Genomic DNA, 24,392 nt, shown 5'->3' on the forward strand with positions numbered 1-24,392 from the left:
CAAAATGGAGCGGGGGGGCAAAGGAAAAATAGAGGCTGGGGAAAAGTGGAGGCTGAAAACAGGTGGGGGGCAAAACGGTGTGCAAGGCCCTAAAGGAATGAGAGGCTGAACAGGCACAGGAGGCCGAAGGCAAAGTAGGAGCTAAGGAAAAGTGGAGGTCGAAAAGGGGTGGGAGCCCCAAAAGGGGTGAGAGGCCAAGGGAAAGGTAGAGGCTGAGAAAAAGTGGAGGCCAAAATAGGGTGGGAGGCCAAGGGAAAATCGGAGGGTGAGGAAAATGGAGGTGAAAAACAGGTAGGAGAGCAAAACGGCATGGGAGGCCAAAAAGGGAAAACTAGAGGCTGAGAAAAAGTGGAGGCTGAAAATGGGTGCAGGGCCAAAGGAAAAGTAGAGGCTGCAACAAAAGCAAGAGGCCAAAAAGGCCTGGGAGGCCCAAAAGGTATGGGAGTCCGAAGGGAAGTCAGGTGTTGAGAAAAAGAGCCTCTGTGCCTGCAGCTGGCCAGATCAGGATCAGCTGTTCTCCGGTTAAATTTCCAAAAGGGTGGGAAGGAGCCGCCGTGCCGCACCGGCAGCCCCGCAGCACGGCCATGCCCTGGCACACTGGGCACATGGCAGCTCACCCGGCTTTGCCAACAGCCCGGGATGTGTGGGAGAAGCCAGCCTGAACCCTCTCAAGTCCTGCAGGATTTTAGGATGCTGCTTCTCTCCTCTCTCTGAGCTTGCCTGGCTCTCAACTGTTCACGTTTGGCCTTTTTGGTTCAGCCATGCATTTTGCCATCTTTTTAAATGTAAATGAGAATTTGCACTTAAAAGTCAGTGCTTTAACTTGACCAGAGCCACACTCAGCTCTCCCTCCTTCCTCCACAGATGTATACATTTTTATTTTTTTTATGCAATCGGCAGCCAGGAAGAGATGCAGGAGTGGCTGAGCAGTCGGCACACACTCCCTGTGGATCAGCGCCCGGAGCACTCCTGCAGCCACAGCCCTGCCAGAAGACTCCACGCGAAGGGCGGCTCACGCTGTCTGCCTACCAGCAGCAGCAAGGAACCAGTAATTATACTGGCTGGACCAACACCTGCTAGTGGTTTTGTCTTACACTGTTTGTGCAACGCAACAGGCTGCCAACAAAACAAAGATGTACTTAGTCTAAACAGGTGAAAACATGAAACAGGGAATGGAGCTGCCACGCTGTCCCACGATGCCTGTGTGCAACACATGCTGGAAAATTATTTTTGGCTTAGTGTGAAAGAAAGCTCCAAAAGCAGGTAGAAGCATTGCATGCACTGAAACAACAAGTCTTAGCCGTAGGAGGAGGGAAGAGGACTGCCTGTAACCAGAGGCCAGTTCCTGGGCCCAGCCTCACACAGTGGTGCAGGCCACCTGGATGCTCTTTGCTGGGCTGCAACACCAGCACCAGAAAGCCCAGCTTGCTGGCAGCACAGACAGAAGAGTCCCGCTGAACTGGGCACCCCACGCGAAACAGCACACAGGACATGGCAGCCCTTGCCTGCCCAGGGCTGCCTGCAGGTCGGAGCTGCTCCCGAAAAAGCAGCGAGTCACTGTAGAGCAGAAGCGCCCATTCCCGCACAGGCAGGGGACTGGACCCCGCACGGTGTTTCTCACCCACAGCTCAGCAGCGAGGTGGGGGCAAACACCCCAAAGGACCAAGGGCAAAGACCCTAAAGGAGCACTTGGGCCAGCCTCAGCTTTTGCTGCCTTTCTTCAAGGCAGGAAAGACATGATCAGTTCCTGACACCCAAGATATGCTCCCCCGTCAGCAGATGGGATTTATTGTAGATGATTCGTCCTGGAATAAAACCATCAGCCCCACCTCTCACAGCCTATTTACCGAAAGCCACTAAACATTAAACAGAGGCAAAAAGTGTATCCCAGCAACATCTGGAATGTATCCCTTCCTCCTTCTGCAAAAAAAATAAATCACGCCCTATTCTTTTTGAGAAAGAAAAGTGATTATATAGAATTATAATGCTGGAAGGAGATAGAGAAGAGCAGAGATTTTCTTTGAAATGCTGTTTGGACAATTAAAAAGGGATAGTTTCAAAGAAGCAGCAAATCCTATCTCAGCTTTTTCTACCCCGTCTCACAGTACCAGGCTTTTCTCCCATGTGTTGGCTAAGACACTCTCAGGAAAGCAATGGAGTTTCTTCACCCTTGCAAGACCTTTAGCTAGAAAGAATAGCTCTAATGCTAACTGGTTGAAGATACATCAAACAAAAAAATCATTCTTCCAATTCCTGCCAACAACATTCAGACAAGCCTTGTTTTCTATGGAGAAAAGCTACTTGGGGACCAGCTTTCCAAAAGGGGATGGGCCAGTCTTTACCCAAGAGAGCTGACGCTCTGTCTCTCTAGACAGAAGAATGGAAAGGCTTTAAATATAGAAACAGGAAAGACTATCTGGATTAATATGAGGATGCAAGGTCAAAATGCGGTATCCTCCACTTCCTCAGGCTCCCGGTCCCAGAACAGCCGGCTGACAGCCCCACAGCATCACCTGGCCCCAGCCGCGACTGGGGAAGCCTCGGGTTCGGAGGGAAACCCTCTCCAGCCTTGCCCAAGGCAGGTAGCAAAGCAGTTGCCCTCACACCAAGCCTACAGAAGTGCTACTAAATTACCCAACGACTTTAACTGCATAGATCAGGCTGGAAAACAAAGCTGCAGCTCTTGGCATGTGCACAGTTAGGAGGGTACAGCTGCAAGATTTTTGCATTTTTCAGCTGCAGGTAGTTACAACCACAGCCAGAGACACCCCTTCGCCTGCCTAGCCCCGACAGCGGGTGGCTGAGTGCTGTAGGGAGACCCAAGGGCAAACACAGGCGAGAGGAAACCACAGCTCTAGACAACTTTCAAACAAAGCAGAGCCTCAGCATATGACAGGTATGTCCAATTTTGCAAAGGAGCGCAGGGCTGTTCCTAGAACAAGTCCCATTACTCAGGCTTCTCAACCCCCATCTCCTCGTCTGCTCAAGGACTGGATGCGGGATTTCGTCATGACATTAAACTCAGAAGCCATAAAATCACTGTGCAAAAACCCAATTATACCTATTTTCGTAACAGCCAATTTAAGCCTGTATTTAGGTCCCCTCACATATCCTTAGATTACATAAAGCATTTCTTCCACTTGAAATGTAGCTTTCTAATGGCCATTTTGCTTAATTTAATAGATGCTTAATGTGGGTCTCCAAATCTCTAGAAGCGTAACCAAGGAAGACGCATGGCTGCAAGATAACAGCGTGATCCCTTCCTGAGCAAACAGAACAGGAGAGGATGAAAAGCATCTCCTAACCCATGAACCTGCTGTGACTGGAGTGCACTTGCGGTCTGAAGAGCAGCAAAACCCCATGGTCAAGTCAAAAGAGAAATTCCTGAACATCTGCACGCAGCTGTTAACCCACTCGAGACCAGCCAGCACTGTGCAGGCTGCACAGCAGGACAGATCCTTTCCTTGCTGCATAACCAAATTAGCTGAACTCAGCCCACTCAGGCATGCTTCCCTCAGATTTGAAAGAGCTACTTTCTGAACTTAAATTAAATAAATGCAGTCATTTAAAAAAAAAAAAAAAAAAAGAAGAGCTCCACTAATAAAAAGCTCATAGTGAATCTATTAAATTGAGGCTGTCCATTACGTTTATTGTTCCTTACAATTCAGGCCTGGATGGCAAGTCAGCGGTTGTTGAGAAGTATTTATCGAGAAAACCCATGAGAATGATGAGGATTAAAAGCTATCGGCAAGACAGAACACGTTTGTAACCCCGTAGTTTGCTCCATGCCTCACTCGGAGCATACAGGACTCCCACCAGAGACCTCTGCCCCTCTCCTTACTCTTGAGCCCATCTCTGGCGCATCAGTTGACAGGACAGCCATCACCTGCATCCACAGCAAAAGTTGAAAAAGGTGCAATTTGTATACACTGCTACGAATAAGTCACACTACAGAAATATAAAACGTTCACTGCATCACACACCAGTAATCAGTATCATTAAGTGTTACACACCTCGTGCGTGTGTCAGCACGCTGGAGAGGGAGACACAGCACTCAAAAATGCATTTTCCAATTCAAGCAAAGTCCCATTACAGTAATATAAGCGTAACAATAGAAGTGAGATTACTGTTTAATATATGGGAAATCATTGCAATTTAAGATAATTTTGCTCAGAGTTGTGTGAAGCAAGTGTCCGTAAATCGTGTTGTTCCTTAAGTGTCCTAAAGGCAGCACCTAGCAGGCCAAGGGACTTTCAGAGCTCAGTGCTAAACAGCATAGTCTGTATATGCTGTTCAAAGTTACTGAAGCCAAGAGACCACCCTTGGTAAGGTGGGATAATGGTGGAAAGAATGAAAAAAAACACAAAAAGAGCAGGACCTGCTCCTCCAGGAACGCAGCAGAGGTTCAGCGAAGCTCAGCCCATGCAGCACAGCCAGTGCAGGGAGTACTGATGCTCTCCGACTCTCTAACTGGGTCTCATTGCACCGATACCTGTGGAGAGCACAAGGAAATCCAGCCTGGTTTCAGGTCTGGAGCGTGCACCCAGAACAAGCCCAAGCCTGGGTCATTCAAGCTGCTGAGCCGTGGGTTTCATCCCTGCGGTGCAAACAGCCAGCCAGTATCCTCAGCACCGTGGAAAACACAGCATGGGAAAGTGAGGGAGGCTCAGGTCACAGCTTAGCTTGGCAGGGGGGGATTTTTGTTTTTATAAGAAATAACATCAATCGTAGTATTAAACCAAAAAACACTAAGGGGGAAAATTTCCCAGCTCACTCAGCACGGAGCCCAACCTGCAGCAGACCCACCGGCGAAAGGCTGCAGCGGGCAGCTTCCCCGGGACTCGTCCTTGGCAGCCGAGGCCACAGGTGCGTTGCACACGGATGGAGGAGGTGGCAAGCAGATCCAGGAGGATGGCTGTAGGGACTCGGGCTTGGAAATGTTAGTCTTAATGCTCAGCGGTTAGACGTCTTTTGGGAATTCATCCAAATGGCACTGCTTCCTTCCCACTTGCCCTGCAGGTAAATCCAGCATGTGGCTTACACAATCTGTTGACTTAAATAAAGCAAGGGCAGAAGAAGAAAGCTGTTCAGACATCAGGAAAGGCTCATCAGTCCTTTGGGCAAAAGTCTGGGTCACTTCCCCCTCCACAGCATGCTCGGTGTGTCGGCCAGGGCCCCGTCCGCCTCCACGAGAGCACATGCAGTGCGGGTGCAGCACAAACGGTCACAGCATTCAAAATACCAGTACAAGGACAACAACGACATGTTGCCAAATTCTTCCATATTTTTAGCCAGCACTGATGCTTAAGTTCGATTTACAGAAATGTAAATCCATGAACTCTGCTCCAGTCAAGCCCTCAGAAATCCAACGGAACAGAGCGGTGACCGCAGGGGTCTCGGATGGGGCCATGCCCGCTCCTGAACCTTGTGGCACCGGCCCACCCGTGCCTCCAGCTTGCCTTCACAGGAACCTTCATCTGTCCTGCAGACACGGGATGTTTCTAAAGCACCATGAGACCACCATGCGCTCTGCAAGCGCAAGATCTTGTTGGATACACCTGTCTCAGGTGCAAAACCAGCTGCAGTGCACAAGACTGAGGAGCGGGCAGGCACTGGCAGAAAGTGGCTGGGAGCGAGCCCACCCCCTGCCCTCATCCATACACCCCAGGAGTGCTTCTTGCCCCTGCTATTTTCTGTTGCTAGTCTCAAACCCCCTCCTCCTCGTGACCAACTCAGGCACCCAAGTGCCAGCCCTGGAGACCAGCTCCCCTACTTGCGAGCACAGCAGGAGCAAACTGCCTCCCCCAAAGCAAAAGACTAAAATCCAAACAAAGCAATTCCGACATGGCTGCAGCCAGTGCTGTTTTGTTATCAGAGTGACAAAGGGGAAAACTAATTCTCTCAATTAGTGAAATGGGATGAAAGTAGAGGAAATCTACCTCATAAGATGCAGGTTGTCTTCCCTCTGAGATTTTAAAGCACTGAAAATGCATTTGGAAGGAAAACCAACTCGCCTGACCACCGCTGTCTCTACTAAGATGATGTACTGCCATTTTGCCTGGTGTGCAAATAAGAAACCCTACCCCTGATCATCAACAGCACCTTAATTAGTATTAGCCCAAATTCTGCACATAAAGCATATAACGACTGAGGTCTGCAACAGCAAAGAGCCAGACTTTGTTACTACAAACATTCACAGGGCAAGTTGACGCCTAAATCTCAAGGAAGGTAGAAGAGACTACCATAGCAGTTACGGTGGTGAGCTCCTCAGCAGACAAGCTGGGCACTCAATCCATCTCTCATATCAGACCTATGTTAACATTTAAGTAGGACCTACTGATCTTTAGCAATGAGCACATGTGGTTTTGAGTAATGGTTAGCGTTACTTAACCGGTTATATTCACTAATGTAATTGACACCTATTCCATCATCCTTAATACACCCACTTCTTTCTCTGATACCATAAATAGGTTAGAAAAGTTTCTGCAGATGGCCATGACCCCATTTGTTTGTGCACTTAGCCATGTATGAATCACTCTTGGCTTGTAGCAGCACTCTGGAATTACTGAAAGATAACTAGTCGGCACAGACACCAATAAATGAATCATGCTTTCCACAAGACCAAACCTTTGGGCTTTTACAGACTCCAATTACAAAGTAAGAAGAAAAGAACAAAGAAATTACTCAGTCTATTTGCACAAAGTCATGCAGAGTTGATTCATAGTTTTACAGAATTATTACTGACAATCATTTGTAGGGGGTTAGAGTAACAAACCAGCTACTTAACATATTGGACAGAATGAAGAGATGGAAAAAAATCCCCAAACCACGTCCTGCATATATTCTCGAAAAGTAGTATTGATTTTTGTGCAAGTACGTCTTTTCATTCTCGGTATGCTCCAAGCCCAGGGGTTAATCAGCTTTCATCCTCCAAGGCTAAATTCTGCTTTGCTGGGTTGCTTGGGCCAAGTTTGCAAATGTGGGAAATCCTGTTGCACCTGCTGAAGAGCACAAACCTCACGCCAGCACAATTCCTCAGCACTGCGGCCATGACCAGGGTCTCATGAACGGATGAGAGAACTACCACATGCAAAAGCACCCGTCTTTCTAAATGCACATTTTCAAATACATACTGCAAGTGAAAAATTAGTCAGTCTGAGGCATTTTATTAAAGATACATGTGAGACTGAACACATTGAGCACAAATCTGTGAACCATTTGAAAGCACTATGGACATCCACCAACACTGACAACCTGCGAGGCCAGTTTCAAAAGACGTGCAAGGTATCTTTACGTTACCCCACAGCCTGTGACAACAATAACACACACCACACAGAGAAAAACACACCCTCTTCTAGACAGAGCATAAGCCTAGCCTTGCATCAGGGAGAAAATGGAAGTATGACTACTGGGAGAAAAAAGGGGTTACTGTACTAATTATGACATCAGCCATGCTAACTTGCTGTATGCAGTGAAAAAGTAGCATTAATTCAAAAAAATCCAAAGGTGATGGTGGACGTGGTGCCAACTTGAGCCTGCAATACACACCAGTGCACTGGCTGTAGCATCTCTGAGCGTGATAGCTGAATGTACAAGTCTCAGGGCCATGCAGTCTTACATGCTCCAAACCAGCATCCTGTACTAGAGAGATATGCAGAATAACAAGGAAAACGTCCAACTGAATGAAGTCACTGACAGTTTGGAAAAGGATGTAAGAAATATATACAGGATGCTATTTGTCTAAGGCCTTCCAGTGATGCTACCCTTTACATGTTACTGAAGACCCAACTTCATGGGCTAATTTAGTTTGCAAATGAAATGTGTGCCCTCTTCTACACACCAGCTGACCTTGGTTCCACTAGCAGAGAGCTGCCAGCCTGGTACAGCTTAGCGTCACAGCTCAGGAGAGTCCAAAACCAGCACCAGAAATGCTACCACACAACTCCAAATCAATTTGGGAAAACTTGTCCTCCCCCCTTAAGGCTGCTGATTTCCCAGGAGAGGTATAAACCCCACCCCAAACTGGCTGCAAGAATGAAAGATGCTATGCAAGATTTAAATGAAAACCTTAATAAACATTCCCAATTCCTACCCTCTCTCCTACTCTACCCATACTACATAACTTAATGAAACAAGCTCTCTTTTATAAAAATACGTAGACAACAACAACAACCTTCTCCCTCCAGTGAGAGTTTATCTAAGGATGTAGATAAACTGTAGGTAGAAGGGGAAGAAAAAGGTTCTCAGTAGCACCACTACAGCAGCTCCGGGTTGTCTTTAGAAAGCTTGAGTCACTAGAATCAAGGTGTTCAGGTGCAACGCAAGACTAAAAGGATGCATGTGCTAAAGAGTAACATGTCCTTTAGAAGGTAAAAAAAAACTAAATCAGGAACCTGCAAGATGAGGTGGATACTTAGATAAATACTGTACAGCACACCACAGCAAAAACGCCAATGCAAGTTTAGGTTTCACACTGGAGGTATTTCAAAAGATTTGCAAAGCTTTGATAATATTTAACATCTCTACTAATTTCCTTTCTGGTGTAATCATAGATTTACTGTAGTAGCCAAAAGATCTGGGATGAACTACAAGTTCTAGCTGGCTCCGAAGCCAACAAGAATAATGTGTGCTGTTACTATTTTCTCTCAAAACATACCTCTGCAAAACTGACTTGAAATGAGAAAAGAAATTGTGAAACTGTCATTACAAAGAAGCATTTAAAATGCAGATCAAAGTGCTGCCTTAGAAGCTGTATTCCTTGCCAAACCATCAAAGCTCTCTTTACTCTCAATAGCTCCCCAAATCCTGATTTGGATGATAAACTCCTACAGCTGAAATTTATCTGCTTTAAAAACAAACAAACAAACAAAAAGCCGAAAGCCCACAACTCCTTTCTCTGGTTACCAACTACTTCATTGACCAGTTCGTTCTGAACTACTTACTTGTATTATTAAACCAGTTCACTTTCACAAATGTGTTACTGCCTGTACACACACACAGATGGTACCCCGATACTTTTTCAAGCACTGAAAACTTGTCAGCTCTTGGGGGTGTGTATGTATATGGGCTCACCCTGTGAGCACCAGCAGCTCAGGTGCTGGTTCCTGCCACAGCAGCACCGTGCTCAACGCCGGCATTGCTGTTCCACTACACCCTGCAACTCGTGCATCGCTCCTCAAGGAGCTAAGAGCACTATTACGTTTAGTGCAGCAAGGAAGCAGCAATGCAAGAGCCCACATAATCAGCTCTGAGCGATGGAGATGATGGGTCAGATCCTGCTCTCACAGAGGGGAGCCTTGTGCCGAAATTCTCCCTGTTCCACTTCGGGGCCAGACTCGGCTGTTCTGCTTGCAGCCAGAGCAGGTCTCTGATGTGTTTCCTCACCTGGGATCTGCCCAAATGACCTACCTTCTGCCACCCAAAAAATAATTATAAAATAATCACCTGGCAATTTAGCCACACAGACAGGAAGAACACTGCATAAAACAACCCCGTCGACACTAATGAATCCTTTGCTTTATGGACGTCTGGGAGTGTGCTCATGGTGTGAACCAAGTTTCCACTTAATTGCAGCAAAGTGGCCCTTGTACCTCTCTCCTCGCAAGCTTTCCAGCCACACTTTATTACTTTGATGAAACACACCAACAACAGATGCACCGTGTTATCGGAGAACTTGAGGGATCTGATAAGACAAACCACACACGGGATCTCCTTCCAGTTAGCAGACTGGTAGTCAGTTTTTACATGAAATGCCATTGCAAATAAATGACCTTTTTTAGCTAATTAGGGTTACCAAATTCTGACGGTTGCTATTACCTGAAACAAGACCAACAGACATGACTGTACAATGAGTTACTAAGGAAAGAAGCTGGATTATAATTACTGTCTATTAGTGACACCATGTATTTTGGTACTTCCCTTGGAAAGGTCTCCTCACATCTATCCATTTATAATTTAGGTTTACAAATCCATTCTAAAACTGGATTTATCCAGCCACCAACTGTCATCCTGGGAAATCTAAAAATACGAGTATAGTTGGTGAGCAACAGCAAATGAAGTAAGAACATACATTTGTAGGTACTCTTCTCTCCATCTGCAAAGGAAGCAGAGGTAGTTCGGCTAATTCAGTATCCTGAAAATTCAGAGGTGATCCCAGGCACTACCTTGGGAATTCCTGGCTTTAAGGAAAGGAACACGGTTGCTGTTTCCCACATGCCCTTCAATGCCAGTCCTCTCACAACCAGGATCTGAAAACATACTAATAAATAAAACAAAGGCAAACCAACGGCTTATTCAAGGGGTAGAGAGGATTGCTTCCTGGCAGAACGTGACAGGACCTGCTGTGTCAAACATTCTCCTCTGAATATACCCTGATACTGACTGAAATGGAAGAATTAGCCACATCTCGTCTCCACATTATATATGGTCACCTCTGACTATACAGGATCACCTCTGCTGCCATGTGTGCTGGTCCTGCTGTGCAGCATCACACAGCCCAGGTGTTCACCCACAGGAAAAACCCAAAGTGTGACTATTTTCCCTCCGTTTCCTCCTCTGTGTCTTTTCATTCTCCAATTCAACACAGATTATAAAACACTAAGATTAAAATCACTGCCTGAAGGCACAAAATAAACTGTAATTGTACGACCCCTGTGCTCTGCAGGCTCAGGGAATTAGGACTGTCCCTGCTGCCCTGGGTACGGGAGCAGAGCTGGGACTGCAGACAGCCAGGGTCCCTGGGGACAGCCAAGGGCACACACAGGCAGTTCTCAGGCCACCATAAGCACAAGCCATCCCTGCTTCGCTCCTCCTCAGTCGTACCTTGGGATGCTGATCTCGGCAAAAAGCAGCGCCTGTCATGGACACAGAGCCAAAGCCAGACACAGGGAACTCCCCGGTTTGGCTGAAGTCAAACTGAGATGCCACAAACTGAACATCCTCTGTGCAAACACTCTCTAGCTTGCTGAAACGCTGGTAGCAGCTCTGGCTTCCCTCCACGTCCCTACCTCCTGGAGGAAAACTTGGGGGGGAATAAAGAAGTACACGTTATTATCCACTCTGCCCTGGAAGAAGCCGTAACTGCCGCTGACACAGTGTCAGGAAAGAAATGCATTTGCCAAAAAGGCAGGCTGAAGTGGAAAGGAGATGTGATCCCTGGTTGAGCCACCTGCGTTTGGTTTGTTATTAAACCAAAGAATGTGAAAACCTAGAAGTCCGCGCTTGGACAGAAACCCGCTCTCACGGTCCACTCACCCCAGTCCGCCACCGGCCAAGCACGCCGCGGCGACACCAGCGTCAGGGCGCTGCTGCCAGCACGGGGAATGGTCTCATCTCCACGGGGAGATGCAGTGACACCTCTCAAACCCCCGAATGCCTCGGCTAACGTTACCGCACGAGCAAAGCCTCTGCCAAGGGCCACCCAGCCCAGAGCCAAGACCTGCACCTTAAGCCACCCTCCCGCAGGGATGCCCGGGTGCCTGCAGAGGCAGGACCTCCAGCCTTGGCGTCAGACCAGCCAGGAGGAGCCCCCACGGGATGCAAAGGCACCCTGGGGTAGGTGTGAGGTCCCCCACCACCATGGCCACGGCGCTGGCCACAGTGGGCAGGCACGGGTGCTTCGCTCCCACCCAGCCGGCAGCAGGACCGAGCTGCCCCGGGAAGCAGGCAGGCTGCCTTGCTCCGCTCCCTGCGCCAAATAATTAGTTATTTGCAGCCTCTTCCGCCACGACAATCACCCCTGACCTCTTTCACCCAGCCGAAGCGATTAGAGACCACTGCTGCAGACGTCTGGCTGCTTAACACTGCCTGGCATATTGGAGACTCCGCGCCCCCGCCCCCAAAAAGCCCTTTTATAATCCTAATCTGGGAGCACCACACACAGAAACCAGCTGCTTCCTCCACCGCAGCGCCACAGCCTGCCATACGGAATAAAGCCTGCAAAGAAATATTTTTGGGTATCAGTTGTACAGTTAACCTAATTAGAGGGTTAAATTAAAAGAGTTTACAGTTATGCCACTTTCCTGAAGCATTCCTGCATGGTAACTTTTGGCTAGAAAATTAAACAGCATCTGGTGGTGGCTGCTCTGAGGTTCCCTCAAAAGTCATATTAGAAAAAGAGAAATAAAATCAAGCGACTGGACGGGGGGAAAAGCTGTATAATGAATTTATGTCAGGGAGGCTCAAGTCTATCCTTTCCACTGAACCCCGGTGGAGGAAGCGATCAGGTAACAGCCCCTGCAGTGCAACCAAAGCCCTCCCGTAGCACGGAGGTGAGCTAACGCTGCCCACCATCAGCGGGAAATAAATAAATAACACCGGCGATAAAGCAACCTATCTGAAAATAAAATAAGGAAGGGCAGCATGAAGGGAGCTCGATCCAAGGCTCTCGGGAGCTAATGGGAACTCAGCGTCTGAGTGGCAGGACCCCAGAGCCGAGTGGCTGGCACAGGGGAACAGGCACAGTGGTGGCAGCGGATAAAAGCCGGGGAAGGACCTCGGGAGCCATATGGCATCAGGCACGAGGCTCCCGCCAACCCCATCCATGTTCAGGCAAGGTGTCCTCCAGCATACTTCTCTGTCCCCAGCCTCTCACACCCTCATCTGTAACCGGCACCTGCCTCCTACCAAGCCTTTCATACGCTGAAAAAAATGGGGGGGGGGGGGAATCTAAAATACACTATTTCTGAAAAGTCAAGGAATGAAATCAAAAGTCTGAGTTGTTCCAACAAAACCTTAAGCCAAGAGCTGGACAGGAAGAGAAGCTTTTTCTTCAAAAGGCATTATACATTTTAATTCACAACTTTTATCATAATCATGAGCCTTGATCAGACACAAAGTAAAGTCTCTCATCCTTGCAATTCTGTGGGACACAGTTTATGTTCACCAACCAGCTGACACAAAAAAGAACTGTATCTTCATTATTTATACACTGCTATTGGTATGCACATCTAGCCCGGCCTGTTAAAGTCAGGGAAGAATAATGGTCTATTCAGTACCGGTAGTGTTAATAAAATCAGGCAAATCCAGCTTAGTTTTGTCTGAACACGAATGAGATTAAATCAAGATTAAATGTGCATACAGTACAAAGGGTATGGTTTATGCTAAAATTCAGAATGAATGCATTTTAGTACCCAGTATACAAATGCCTACAGACCTTCTCCAGGACTCAAGACACCTGAATTAAAGAACGATGAAACTGGAGAAGGCAAAGGCAGATGACACTGGACAAAAGCCATCCAAAATACCAAGGGACAGATGCTGGCTCTAAAATACTGCTCTGCAACCCTGCTGGAGGTAACGGGGCAAATCCTGCACTAGCAGGAACAGGCGCAGCTCAGCTGACTCTCCCCTACACGCACCCAGCGCTGCCCCATCGCCATGCCAGGAATAGATGCAAAAACCAGACTCTTTCCCAAGTTTGCATTTTGGACCATTTTGCATTAGTCTGTGCTGGGGTTAGATTTCCCGGCACAGAAGAAGGTGTTAAGCGGGGTACAACCCTGAGAACCCACCCAGCCTGAGACGCCTTGAAAAAACCTTCCCTTTACAGAAAACACCATTCGCTTTCCACAACCACAAAAATTAACTCCCTTCTCTCGCCTCAGCAATAATATTCTCTCTCACCTCGCTGCGCTCCATTTCCAAGAGGGAAAGAGCAAAGAGGAAAGTAGTGGGTATTTAGGTCAGGCACTGCACTCACTGCTACTCTGCGAGAACTGGGAAATATTAATAAAATAAATAAAAAAGGCGAGTAGCCCTTCGCAACGAAAAGCCCCCGGCGGCTGGGGGCAGGGGAACAGGTCCCCAAATGTGAGCCGGGGTGTCCGGACAGCAGTGTCCCCCCGCCACCAAGTAACGAGAGGGGGGGTTTACAGCGGGGCTAGTGCAGACCGCCGGGGCCGGGGTCCCCGACATCGCCCCCGGGGGAGGGAAGCGCGGGGGGCAGGGGCTGCGCCAGCCGGAGCATCGCCGGGGCCGAGCCGCGGGGCCGGGGCCGGGCGCGGGTGGGGCCGGAGCCCGGGCGGGGCGGAGCGGGGGTTCCGCACGGCGATGCCGGGCGAGGGGCAGCGGCCGCGCTCCGCGGGCAGCCGGGGAGGCTGAGCCCGGGGGAGGCAGAGCCCGTCCCGCCCGCCCCCGGCCCGGTGCCGCGCACTGTCACGCCGTGTGGCACCCGCGCCAGACATCCCACCAGCAACAGATGAGCGATCAGAGCTCGCACGGAGGAGAAGGGGGGGGGGGGGGGGAAGCAACCTTTACACGCCGGGAAAGCGCAGCGCAGGGTCCCGACGCTGCCGGGAGCCCCCGCGGAAAGTTCCGTGCCCGCGGCGGGGGCACGCCCGCACCTCACACCCACCCCCGGGGAGGCCGGGGCCGGCCCCGCGGCGGCAGCAGGACAAGTACTTACTGATCTCCATGCTCTGGAACAAAGACCTTTTGCAGTTGCATGTGCAGGACACATTGGGCTGAATAGCTACGGCCGTGCTGTTCAGACCCATTAAGTTATACATTTAAAAAAAAAAAAAGAAAAAAAAAAAAAAAGAAAGAAGGCGACGGCGACACAAAGAACTTCACGGCCGCCGAGCGCTCTCCGGGCAGCACCACATAAAGCCGGGGCTCCTCCTCGGCGCGGGGGGGCGGGGGGAGGGAAATGCAGCTGCGATCAAAAATTGGAAATAAAAACCCCAGCGCGGCGCGGCGCGGCGCAGCGCCCCCCGCAGCGGCTCGGCTCGGCTCGGCGGCTGCTCCGCGCCCCCTCCGGCCCGGGAAGCAGCTGGGCTGGGCCGGGCCGCCGCAACCCCGCACTTTTGTGGGGCGCGGCGGAGCGGCGCGGTGGGAGCGCGGTGGGAGCGCGGTGGGAGCGCGGCCCGCCCGCTCCCCGCTCCCGCTCCGCTCCCGCCCCCCGCGCTCATTCACGGCCACGGGGACGCGGCCCGCGCGCCGCCGCCAGCCGCGGGCGGGCTCCGTGACGTCAGCGCCAGACGGGGACTGCCCTTTCCCCCGCGCCGCCGCCGGGCGAGGAGGGAGGGAGGCGGGAGGGAGGCGGGAGGGGGGGATGGGGGCGGCGGGCGCGCGCGCCCCGGGCTGCCCCGCGCGGGATCCGCGCTGCCTCGTGCAGGCTGGGCCCCCCGGGCCGCGCGCGGGCGGGGGCGCCGGTCAGGTACCGCGCACCGCGGCGGCTCCCGGGGCGGGGGTCTCCCCACCCGCCCCGCGCTCAGATGTGCTGCTGCGTTGGCTGCCCGCGGGGCCCAGCTGCACGCGCGGGCCGCCCCCCCCCCCGCCCCCCGGCGCGGCACGGCACGGCACGGCACGGCGGCCCCACAGCGCCCGGGCCCGGCCGCCCTGCGGGGGGCACCCCCCGACGCGCCCTCGGCCCCGGGCACGGCCGCGCAGAGCCGCGGAGCCTGGCGCCGGCCGCTCCCAAACGCAGCGCTCCAAAGGAAAAAATGGGAAAGCCTGGAAAAGAAGCGGGGGGGGGGGGGGGGGGGGGTGACCTGCAAGCGTCGATTTGGCCACGGCTGAACCGGGTGAAAATTCTGCCCGTGCTCCCGCTGCTTCTGCACGGCGCAGGAGCGATTCAGGCAGAGAAATCCCCAGGTTTGTTTCAAACCGCCCGCTTTGAAATGAGTGACCCCATTCACATTTTAGACAGGGGAAAGGAAAAAGCCATCATCTCTTCTCCAAGTGCTTGGTGTGCCCAGTTTTAGTCAAGGCAGATTTTTTTTCTTTTTCTCTGGGAAATAAACCTGTGAAAACAGAGGTTTATAATAAAAATGCTGAAACATGCTTAACCATAGTGGTGCATAGCAGCTCCTGTAATCCTTGGTGAATCCTGTGGCTGGGAGATAAAGGCAGCTTCGGTTATCTTCTAAGAAAGCATATTTTCCCATCATTCTTGATAGCTCTGATTTAGGATTTGGAAGTGTCTGAAGAGTCCCCAGCTGGGCCTGTGCTCCCAAGAGATGCTGCCGGGAAGCCACCACTGAGGGGACAGGCTCCCAGCCCACAGTTTGTACAATGCTCTGCACACCACAGAATGGTGGTGCCGGGAGCCAGGTCAGGCGTGCTGGCACTCACTGGTAAGGTTTAACCTTTATTTCCACCTCCCAAAAAATGGAATTTGCTTCTACATGACTGTTTACAAACCACTGCTGAATACGCGCCTGCGCTTTGCTCCTGTGGCCCCGTCCGGTCCTGCGAAAATGCCCGAAGAGAAGGAACAAGGAATTGCCAGGTTGTTTAATCTTTTACTCTTTGCCACTTGACAGATGGCAACTCCCAACAATTACTAATCCAAAGGAAACACGGAAGAGGATCGTGCGGCTCAGATAGAAACGAGCTTTGAGAAGTTTGTGCTTCCCCGTGCGGAGCAGAGGTGACTTCTCACACCAGTGCCCTGCCCCCAACGCCGGGCAGCGGTGCCAGGGGTGGCACCAGAGGTGGGGGCTCGCGAGCAGGCCTGGCAGCGTGGGGCGGGGGGGGGCAATTGCTTGGAAAAAATCTACACTAGAACTGGAAACAAAGCATTTCCAGTTGTGCGTTTGTGTTTTGTTCCCAGCCTCAGGTTCCTCATCGGCAGCACAGGAGGGGTAATTCTTACCGGCCTTCTAGCCGACTCCTTTAGGTTGCTCCTGGAGTCTCAAGTTTCTTCTGTGCCAGGCGAATTTCTAGAAATGGGTCATGACAACGTGAAGCAGCGTCACCCCTGTTACAGGGCTGTGGGCCTCGGGCAGGTGGGAGCCCGCAAGCCCCAGAAGGGCCAGCTTGAAAATTAAAGTGAGGCAAGCACACGGTCATAACTTAAGACTAACGCTTTATCAATAAATAAAGTTCAGATAGCTTTATCAATCAACCCACTTTTATTCTTATTTAGCTGGAAATATTTTTTTTTTCTTTTTCAAACACTTGGCAGCTGCATATTAGAGACCCTTTTTCCAATGGACCTTGCTTGACTGGCCAGAAAAGGTGGCTGTAAGCTAAAGGGAGGCCACCAGCTTGCAATGCACAGTCCTTTGCACTCACAATGCATAGCACTGTCATGACTAAGGCAAGGTGAACACTGCACGCTTCCTCGTGCTGTGTGAGATGCTGGCGGACACCAGCCCCGCCACTGCTGCCGAGCCCTCCGAGCACATCAGCTGTGCGGATGCAGCCACAGTTCATTTGATTCAGAACTCGTGCATTTTAAGCCACAGCCACAGTGCATTCTTAAATGGTCTTAAGCAAGTAAGTGCAGCTTTAAGTAATATATTATTATTCTGTGGCAGGCCAGTTCCTTGACTGGTGGGTTACAGAGTCCTTCTGGGCTCTCTCTGCTGCAACACGCATGGCTTTGCCTTCCATAGCCGGGCACCGCATCACCCATGGGCCCAGGGAACGGCAGAGAGGGCAGCACCGTGGAAGACCACGGCCAAAGACCTGTTTACAGGCAGGACGAGCTGGGGATGGGCGCCGTGGCAGAAGGAAGCTTGGTGGAGGCATCTCACAGACCCTAACCAGCACTGAGGGCTGAGCAAGCCGGGGCTGGGGGGGCCTGGAGCCCTGGAAGAGCTGGCTCTGGTGGGGGAAAAGGCGTCCACCCTCACCCCGTGAATCAGCCAGCTTGTTCTAGGGGGAGTTTTCACAAGTTTGCAAAGCTGTGGTGGATAAAGGCTCCAGTTTCAGATGCAGGCTGCTGCAAGTTCACACATCTGCCTAACCTTCTTTAAAAATAAAGAAAAAAAAAAGGAAAATAACTGTTTGCAAGTTGATGCTGGTTTAAAAATGCACTGTTTACCACCATCCCGATTTCATCTGAACGACTCATGTGGCTTTAAGAACAATCAGCATTTTTCCACCATGATTTAAGAACAAATAATTAAAGTCATCCCAGATGGGCTTGTAAAAATTAAAAGTACATCAGCTAACTTAAACACTTCACCCTGTTCTTTGTAATAACGCTATTCTCCCTCCAGCCCGCTGCCGTTTGTAGGAGTTTCTTTTGTACCAGCAGCAAGTACTGCTCAGCTGGGGGATACTTCCAGAATACACTTTTGTTGATTTTGGCTCCTGTACTCTGTAACTGATCTGCTTTTTTCAGTTTCTTTTTATGTTCTCCCTAGAGACACCTCTGACGGCTCCAGGACGAGGCTGGCACTGCGAGATCTCCCTTCGCTTCCTGGTTTTGCCACAAAATTTCAGGGTGAGCCGGGGCTGCTTGCTGTGCCTCGGGCTCTGCAGCCATGGAAAGGGACGCGCAGGAGCTGCAGTAACATCTGAGGTCCTTGGACAAACTGAACGACACGGAAAAATCAGTCTGCTCTGGCAAGGTTTTGGACTATAATATAGTTTCACTCGTTGCCAGACCAGAAGTACAGGCATTTCCCTGGGCAGCCACATTTAAATCTTTCCTTTTACTCCTCACTGCAACAGTTTAGTTAAAGATCTGAGCGACCCCGCACAATCATTACAGCGTGGCACTAAGGGTAAATTCATACAATGTAATTGGAAAGAGAGATCCATGTGAGAAATAAGTAACCCTAAAAGTCAAATCATGTTCTTCCAAAAGTGGTTGAGGCGATCTAAGGAAAAACAAAACAAAAAACTCCACAACTCCCCAAAGCTTTGTTAACTAAACAGTTGTCCATTAAAGAGACCAAATATTTCACAGCATTAGTCTTTGGATTAATGTTAAATCGATATGCACTAACGCAATAGGGCAATAGTTACCATGGTGAATAATTCTATATTTATTTTCAAGCAAGCTTTATTTCTAACAATTCCAGACATGGTTTCCACTTTCTGGTGACTAACCTCTTAATTTAAGTTTATATTTTTTAACTGTTTGGTACCAGAAACTCGCGTTTTCTCCCCAACAATTAGAACAAGATCTCTGCTGTGTCCGAGAACAAAGCCAGGCAGGGACACGGATGCTCGCCAGTCTTAGCTAACGGTTTGTTTGCCTTTGAAAGTCAGTACGGCTACATCTCAGGTACCATTTAAAGTCTACAGGATACTGTGGATTAAATCTTTGGTAGACAAGCCCTCATCCTTGTTTGCAATGGCAGAATCATTTTCTTTCGGAGACTTCACCCCTTTTGCTCAGTGTCAGTAGCCTATCTTGAACAATATCCCACCTAAATGGTGGCGAAATACCCTCCCTTGCCCTCCCTCCTGCTCGCTGGGATCCCCTCCCCAGCCCCCTGCTCTCTCCCTCCTCCCCAGCTGAGGCCAGGACCCCTTTTCCTTCCTTCCCGCGGCAGGTCACTGCTGCCATCCAAGTGCTTTTTTCCATCTCTGCACAGCGCTGGGTTGGGTCCCGTCGAGGAGGTTTTGTTCCCAACCAGAAGGGCTAAAAAGTCAATGAGTATTTGTAATGAAAATTTTTACTGAAGCCACCAAAATGTTATTCCAACCCGTTCTGTCTCATTTGGGGCCTGATATAACTCCAGCTAACGTCACTGGAAAGACTCCACCCTACCTTTACATTTTATTGGAGGCACTGGTAGGAAATGTATCACTTCACTAACAAAAAAATAATCACCCTCAATTCACAGTTCCCCAGCTGAAAACATTTAATTTTCTCGTGCTGGGAAATCCAGGATGGCAGATGTAAAATAAAACAGTGCTAAAGAAAGAGTTTTAAATGCATAAACATAAAAAAATCCCTGAGTTTCCTTGATGGAACAACAGGCATTTTGGCGAGAGGAATGGCACACTGGAAAGCGAACAAGGGTGACCGTGGACTCCCCGACGGGGAGCTGACGTACTGAAGTGAAGACTCCAATCTCATCCGAGGAAGCACTTGAGTAATTCTGAAAACCAGCTCTGAACCACTCACAGCAGCTTCACTGCCGGCTCCTTCTGGAGAGCAGTTTAGAAGTGGAGCAGCTGCAAACAGTTCATGGATTGCATTGTCCTGACCCGGTGCCCACAGACACCCACACGCAGTGCCATACATGAACTTGAACCACACGTAAGTGCCACCTGAACTTACTCGTATTTGCAAAAAACCAGTTGCTCTGTGTTCAGGTTTTGTTTCTTGCATGACAGGAGGGACCAGAGGAGCCCAGGCTCTGCCCAGTGGTGTTCTGCCTTGGAAGCTCCAGGCCGGGCAGCCCTGCCCTGTGGGGGCAAATGCCACTATTGCCCCGTGCTGCCCACCTATCACGGCCGGTGCCCACCGGGGTGGCCCTGCCACGGGGAAGGGGAGGAAGCCGGGGGGGGGGGCGGGTGGTGGTGGTGATGGGGATGCCCTTCAGAGCCGGCCCAGGGCGAGCCCTCGCCCTCCTCACCCCGTGGGTGGGGGGCTCCCACAGGGGGTTCGTTGCTTGGGGGCTGGCCTCGGCGGCCCCTGGTGCTGCCCCCTCCCCGGCCCCGCACCCCACGCCCAGGCAAACGCCTTCACACCGCGGCTGCCGCGGCTCGTCCCAGGGCAGCCCCCTCAGAGCTCTCATCGAGCGCCTAGCGGGGTCGCAGCCTGCCACGCCTGCCCGCTAGCCCGGCCCACAGAGGCGAAACCCGCGGCCGCCCCCCGCCGCTCTGTCCCTTTAAATCCACCCCCCCCGCCCCAGACGCCGCGGGGGCGGCCCCAGACGGCGCCCGCTGTCACGGACTGGCGTTGCCCCGCCCCCCGCGTGTCAATGACGCGCGCGCTCAGCCAATCAGCAGCGGGAGAGCCGGCGGCCGGACGCAAGGCAGCCAATCAGCGGAGGGAGGCGGGGCGCACCCGGCCATGTGGGCTCTAAGTCCACGTGGGGCGGGGCCGTGACCGCGCGGTGACCCGGGGCCGTGACAAAGGTGCGGCTCGCGCCTTCCCGCGCCGCCGCCTTAAAGAGACAGAGCCCCGCGCCCGGCGCGGCCGGGGTCCTGCCGCCACGACTGCCGCCAGGAGCCGGGGTGCCTGCGGCGGCCGTGCTGGGTTAGGGGGGTGCCCGTTAAACGCTCTGCATGCGTGGGGCTTCCCGCGCAGGGCGGCGAGGCCGGCAGCACGCCCGCGGTGCGCGCTCGGATCCGGCGGCACCTCCCGGGGCGCGGGGGTCCAGCCCGGTGCGGGGCGGGCAGGGCTGGGCCGGGGGCCGCGCCGCCGCCAGGACCCTGCCCCAAGCGGTGGTTCCCTTCAGGCTTTAATTGCTTTACACCCGCGAGGCGCCTGGCCGCGACCCCCGGGAGCGGCGCTGGGAGCACCGGTGGGAACGGCGCCTGCGCCCGGGACGGGCGGGGGCGAAGCGGACGGGGATGCGCGTGTGTGGTCGGGGCCGAGCTCGCGCTGCAGTGGCCATGGCCACGGGTGCAGCGAGCCATGGCCGCAGCCGAAGGGCCCCGGCGAGGCGTTTGGTTGCCGGCCGGGATGTTGAACTTGCTCTCGGCTCGCTGGGCAGCGGCGCAGCCCCGGGCCGTGTGGGCTGCCCCACCGCACAGCTGCTCCCCAATAAACCTGTGACCTGGGAAGCTACAACACCCAAGAGACAGGAAAACAAACAAACAGGAGGGCTGGGAAAGAGGGTGGATCCTGGAGCACAAATGCTCCCATAAATGCCTTTTCCCTATGTCTATTTACTCAGCTGCTGAAATAATTTCAACTGAGTGATTAGTCTTATGTGCTAAAACCAAGCCATCCATTCTCTTCTCCGATAGCCCAACATCCTACATCTGGTACTTTATCTGCAGTCTTCCCCCCCCCCCCCCCCCCCCACTTTTGTTTAAAAGGGAGTTTCTGTGCTACTTGGTCCCCAGATGTGCCGTGCCATCGCAGCTTGGCCTCGGAGGCGAATCACAGATATTAGCGCTGGTTGTTTCAGTCCCACTCAACTGCAGGCAGCTGAATCCTCCCTCACAGGGCTTGATTTTCTAATATGAAAGAGCCAAAACTGATCATAAGAGCCTGATTTCCAGAGGGAATGAAAAGAAAACGTTTTGACTTCAGATGAGAACAACCTTAAGACATGCCCCTGACCTGCCGGGATGCCTTGGGGTGCTGCAGCCCCAGATCCACGGTGCTGGCTCGGGGGCTGAGGCTCTGGGGTACTCGCTTCCTAAGACATACACCAGGGAAAAGAGAGGCATCCAAGGCTCTGTGTGAGGCTGATGGTGAGCAGCAGCCACAGGGATTCTCTGGACGTGAAGCTGGCTGCAGTGTGTTGCATATTGTATAGCCAGGTAACAGTGTTGTGTACGATAAAGTAAGCAGACATGGATGTATATAAAACAGCACCTACTGCTCCATTATCGATAATCTCTAGTTTGATTGGAACATCTAAAAAGCCAAATCTTCATACTTTCTCAAAACCACGTGGAGTCTTGCCTGAGCCTGAGCACAAAGAGAACTTACAGGCACATCTAATTAAATCGTATGAATCAGGGATATTGAATTGTTGAAGGGGTTTTGTTGTTGTTGCTGTTACAGTTTTAGATTTCTAATGATTCTGATAATCTGTGAAATTATTAATTTTAAGGTTTAAGAGAAAACAAACAAACAAAGACACCTTTTTGGGACTTCGGGGGCCACATGTGAATCTGATTTTCTAAATGAAAAGTTATAGTATCAGTTAAAACCTAAAGGCTTCACTTTCGCAAATCTTTTATGCTAGATTTTATACAGCTAATACATCGCCAATGTTTCCAAGGAAACCAATATGCCCTGTTCTCACTGAAACAAATCTCACTATTAAAACAATTAAAAACCCCCTTAATCTGGGTTACCTCCCTTCCTCCCCCTCTCTCCTTTTGGTAGTATTGTATGCATTTTAATTAAAACCACAATTGTGGTAAATATTTTACACATACCTAGGCTACACTGTAAATTACCTAAAAGAAGCTTGACTCCAGAGCATAATTGGGAATCAAGTATATTGCAACAATTGAGGAAAAAAAAATAATTATCAGGAGTCGTGATGAATCAATTACAGCCACTGCTCATCTCTGAAGGCTACTGGCCATAGCTGACAGGAGTTTAAAACTCTGCCAGGCTGTGAGAAATACAGGTATAGGTATTAGATGTAGCTTAAATTCCGGAATCTCAGCTGACACGGTGCCGTGAGACGGTCCCGGCGGGTGGAAGCTCTGGCTAGCCAGAAAGGAAAAGCCAGCTCCCGAAGGGCACCAGCGCTTGGCTCTTCGGAAGGAATTCGGATTTTTCCTGCGAGGCAACTGAGCAATGGGTTTTAAGGTCACGGCAGCTACCAAAGGCATCTGTTGCACAACCCCGCTTCCGCAAAGCCATCGTACAACATGCGCAACCCTACTAATGCTTAACCAAGCCTAGCACAGGGTCGGGCACCAGGGGACAGAGCTGCCTGGGAGCTGAGGGCAGGCTCAGGGGCGTCTCCTGCCTGGTGCTCGGGGGTACACCCTTCCACAGTGCCCTTTGAAACATCTGCTTGTGAACTGCTTGTTCATAGATCTGCACCCAAAGGCCCCGCCGTGGGAATGAATCGAGAGGCCCCAACACCTCCACCTGCACCCACACGCTCTGCAACGCCCAAGTGCCTGCAGGAAGAGGGGGCTTGAAAATCCATCACTAGTAGCAGGCTTTGGAAATCTGACGGGCTTTTACAGCAGCTGTCAAAGTGCCTCTCCCCAAGGCTGGGTGTCTCGGTGGCACAGATGGGGGGCGATTGCTGCCCTTCTTTTGAGCAAGTTCCTTATTCTGCCGGGTTTCCATGTGTGGGATTTTGGGGGTACAGCCCAAATCGGTGCCAGAGGCACCTTCCACAGGCCAGAGCACTGCACAGCCCTGGCGATGCCGGCACTCGGGTAAGCTCCACCGCACTGCCTCAAGCCTCTCTTGGTTTGTTTGTATTGACTTAGAGAGCACCACTGCTGTCCTCAGGAGTTGGAAAACAAATAGGAACCCCAGGTGCCAGCGCCAAGGAGCTTAAAGCCTCCATGCAAACACACAGTTCAGGCTCTGTGTTCAAAGTGTTTTGCTGGTTTGTTCTGAAGAGGCGTGAAGATCCAGCCAGGGTATGTGGGGTCTGTCTGCTGAGGAGAGGGATCTGCAGGTCAAGAGGCTCATGAAAAGAGGAAACCAGCTCCAAGCACGAGAAGTGAATGGCACCGGGAAGGCAGTAAATACAGCCCTGCTCTTTGTTTCACCCGCATTGTGTTCCCAGCTCTGCCTGCTGCACATTGACTCGGCTTTTCTGCTCCCCTTGTGTGTGTGTGTGTGCGACTTCCACTCCCGTGACAAGAGGCTGAGCATGAAGGAAGGGAGCAGCCGGCACAGAGATGTTTCATGTGGATCCAAGAGCTAAATCTGGCCCTGGCTTGTTTGCTCTCCCGGGAGCAGAAGGGAAACGCAGCCAGAGCCGCTTCCTCCACCATTGTCTGAGCACTTGGACATCCTTCTGCCCGCGCTGGTGAAGGGCAGGGGATGGGACAGCTGAGGAGCTTCCAGTTTGCTTCATGCCTCTCTG

General features: G+C 51.4%; 1 protein-coding gene across 3 annotated transcripts in view; it reads right to left on the minus strand.

Moving 5' to 3' along the window:
- PMEPA1 (prostate transmembrane protein, androgen induced 1) overlaps positions 1-14,961 on the minus strand; it is a 52,454-nt gene extending 37,493 nt beyond the window's left edge. For all 3 annotated transcript variants that reach the window (XM_056354627.1, XM_056354626.1, XM_056354625.1), the window contains exon 1: positions 14,405-14,961. In XM_056354627.1, coding sequence (XP_056210602.1) covers positions 14,405-14,507 — 103 coding nt within the window. In that variant the 5' untranslated portion in view covers positions 14,508-14,961. The remainder of the gene's footprint in view (positions 1-14,404) is intronic.
- Positions 14,962-24,392: the final 9,431 nt, after the last annotated feature.

The sequence above is a fragment of the Falco biarmicus genome, chromosome 10, assembly GCF_023638135.1.
Source record: "Falco biarmicus isolate bFalBia1 chromosome 10, bFalBia1.pri, whole genome shotgun sequence".
Taxonomy (NCBI): domain Eukaryota; kingdom Metazoa; phylum Chordata; class Aves; order Falconiformes; family Falconidae; genus Falco; species Falco biarmicus.